General features: G+C 39.5%; 1 protein-coding gene across 1 annotated transcript; it reads left to right on the forward strand.

The window, feature by feature from the left end:
* Positions 1-241: 241 nt before the first annotated feature.
* Positions 242-2,739, forward strand: LOC140863032 (cysteine protease RD19A-like). The gene is made up of 4 exons (XM_073266127.1): positions 242-758; positions 1,323-1,442; positions 1,577-1,823; positions 2,262-2,739. The coding sequence occupies exons 1-4, from the start codon at positions 249-251 to the stop codon at positions 2,528-2,530; spliced, it is 1,146 nt and encodes a 381-aa protein (XP_073122228.1). The 5' UTR covers positions 242-248; the 3' UTR covers positions 2,531-2,739.
* The last annotated feature ends 496 nt before the right edge of the window (positions 2,740-3,235 follow it).

Below are 3,235 nucleotides of genomic sequence, written 5' to 3' on the forward strand. Positions count from 1 at the left end.
CCCACATCGCAAAAGTTAATAGACCAAAACCAAAACATGGACAAGTTAATGGACCAAAAAAAGTATTTCCCCTATTTTTTTTTTTTTTTAAATTACTTTAACCAACTAAAGTAGTTAAGTTACAACCACCTTTTCAATGACCAATCATATTCTGACACCTGTGACATCCATCCCCCACCACTACTACATTTTCCATCCCTATAAATATGGCATATACAAAGGGTAAAGAAATGAACTCCGAAAGCGCTATGGCTGGAAATAATGCTTCCATCTTCCTCTCCGTCCTCCTCCTCCTCACTGCGACGTCGTTTCGGTCCTCCCTAGCTGAATATGGAGGCATCGCCGCCGATGGCGTAGGCGCGACCGAAGATCTCTTGATCCGTCAGGTGGTGGACGGCGGCGAGGAAGGCGTATTGGACGAAAACTCCTTGCTGAATGCCGATCATCACTTTGCGATCTTCAAGAGGAGGTTCAACAAAGCGTATCGTACGCAGGAGGAGCATGATTACAGGTTCTCCGTTTTCAGGGCTAACCTGCACCGAGCCAGGAGACATCAGAAGCTGGATCCTTCCGCCGTTCATGGCGTCACGCAATTTTCTGATCTCACGCCGCGCGAGTTCCGCAGTCAGTTGCTCGGTGTGAACAGGAGGTATCGATTGCCTTCTGACGCTCACAAGGCGGAGATTTTACCGACGAATGATCTGCCCACGAATTTTGATTGGAGAGATCATGGTGCTGTTGTGCCGGTGAAGAATCAGGTGCGCATAGATTTGCTTTCTTCTTTTTTTTTCCCCCGAGTTTTTTATTTGAATTATTACATTTGTGCTTTTGATTAGAGCCAATTCGACTCATTAGTCGTTTAATTCCTGACAACGAACCTAATTATCATCTGGGCGGTACGATTTAGTTTTTGCAATATGCAAAGTATCAAACCAGGGCAAAATGAATGCTTCGATTCACCGTATAATTGGTTGATTTAAACGTAACGTAAGACACAAAGAATTGCCTATTTTGCAGGACCAAATGCATCGTATTATTGTTATTATTATTAATATTATTTAAATTTAAAACGGGCTGAATTTCTTTAGCTGTTCACTCCACGATATACAGTCAAGAGTAAGAAGAAGCCACGTACTCCATTTTCTGTTGGATGTTTTGTTTTTACAGCGATGAGGCATATTTTAACAGGTGCGGCCTAATATGTAGAGACTTTCAACCAATTTAGATCAGTGTCAGAGATTGTTTTGACAAAGGGTATTGATTTAAAGACATTGTTTCGAATTTATCTTACATTTGTAACTTCTGCGTGATTGATTGGATAGGGTTCTTGTGGATCGTGCTGGTCTTTTAGCACAACCGGAGCACTAGAGGGTGCCAATTTTCTAGCAACTGGAAAACTCGAGAGCCTCAGTGAGCAACAGCTTGTGGATTGCGATCATGAGGTTTGTATACTTCAATTTTACCCGTACCCTCCAAAGGCAGAGCAACAAAAACGAACAATCTTCCCCTTGCTTCGATATTCAAGGAAAATATATGTATCTGACCTCAAAAACTTCATGTTGTGTACGTTCTTTAGTGTGATCCCGAAGAGAAGGATTCATGTGATTCAGGCTGCAATGGTGGATTGATGAATAGCGCTTTTGAATACACGCTTAAAGCTGGTGGACTCATGCGTGAAAAAGACTACCCGTATACCGGCACAGACCGTGGAGCTTGTAAATTTGACAAGACTAAGATTGCTGCAAAGGTTGCTAACTTTAGTGTAGTGTCCCTTGATGAAGACCAAATTGCAGCCAATCTGGTCAAGCATGGTCCTCTCGCTGGTATGTATCTGCTTTCTTGACATCCTTTTCGGTTTGCCAGTCGCATATGAAATCTAGTTATGATTGCTATTACGTAAACAGTAAATTGACGTTACTGTATTTTCCACGGCTTGGATTTTGTATCAAATCGAACCAGGGTCATGTAAAATCAAGAATGGTAAATTTATTTCTAGGAAAAAATAATCAAGAATGCTACATCTAGCAGGAGATTAAAAACCAATTAGCCATCTAAATGAGTTCCCTAATTCTAATTTCAGTGTTTGACAAACATTCAGCCAACCATTTCATCAAAAATTAGGAAAGAATCTAAACGTAAAACCCATGAATAACTACAATGAGAAGTTTTTAATATCTCCTGATTCTACTATATGGGCGGTATCGAGTTGTGTTTAAAATAGGATTGTATGAATTCAACTGCTCCTTGATCTCTTAATGCAGTGGCTATCAATGCGGTATACATGCAAACATACATGAAGGGAGTTTCATGCCCATACATATGTTCAAAGCAATTGGATCATGGTGTTCTGTTGGTTGGTTATGGTGCATCTGGCTACGCCCCCATTCGAATGAAGGAAAAACAATATTGGATCATCAAGAATTCTTGGGGTGAAAATTGGGGTGAAAATGGGTATTATAAAATTTGTCGTGGCCGTAATATCTGTGGGGTGGATTCAATGGTGTCAAGTGTTGCAGCTGTTAAGTACTAGTAACTCACACCAGCAGCTTATCTATAGCGGTTGATTTACTCTATTGTCTCACACCAACCCTGTAAATAGAGGTGTGATTGTATTGGATTATATTATTGGAAGAACAAATTTGTAAGAAGTCGATTTACAAAGAAATTACAATGTTGATGCAACAATGTATGTTTGCTTGTTAAATCAAGATGTTAATTTGTGTTTAGTATTTAAATCGATTTGTAATCTGTGTACTATTAATTTCTCCAGTAGGATATTAATTTCCTCATACAATAAATTTTGTATTTGCAATTACAATATGATTTTTATTGAATCAGACCAAACAATTTGTAACACAGATACATTGCGGAAATGGTATATGCATCATTTATGCATCAAAATTCTTGGCTGGAAACAATGAGAAGAAGATGATGATGCCGACAATAAGAAATGAGCATATATATCCATGTAAGCAATGCGTGGATCAACATGTATGCGAAGGCAGGTAATATCAGTTGTGCAAGGAAAGCATTCTGCATTATACGACGTAAAAGAGAATCCATCTCATGGTCCTCCATGATCATGGCTTTAGCTCAATATGGACTTGGAGAAGAGGCACTGCAACTATTTGAGGACATGTTTTCACTACATGTTCAGCCTGATCACATATACACACGTGGGATTGGTCGAAAAAGGCCGTGCTTACTATCAAATGATGAAAGATGTGCATGAAAT

The sequence above is a fragment of the Henckelia pumila genome, chromosome 4 (assembly GCF_033568475.1).
Source record: "Henckelia pumila isolate YLH828 chromosome 4, ASM3356847v2, whole genome shotgun sequence".
Lineage (NCBI taxonomy): Eukaryota > Viridiplantae > Streptophyta > Magnoliopsida > Lamiales > Gesneriaceae > Henckelia > Henckelia pumila.

Excerpts from the sequence above, each read along its gene's own strand:
- LOC140863032 (XM_073266127.1), top strand. The coding sequence starts at position 249 with ATGGCTGGAAATAATGCTTCCATCTTCCTCTCCGTCCTCCTCCTCCTC. Across the intron at positions 1,443-1,576 it reads TTGTGGATTGCGATCATGAG|TGTGATCCCGAAGAGAAGGA; the intron begins GTTTGTATACTT and ends TACGTTCTTTAG. Across the intron at positions 1,824-2,261 it reads CAAGCATGGTCCTCTCGCTG|TGGCTATCAATGCGGTATAC; the intron begins GTATGTATCTGC and ends CTCTTAATGCAG.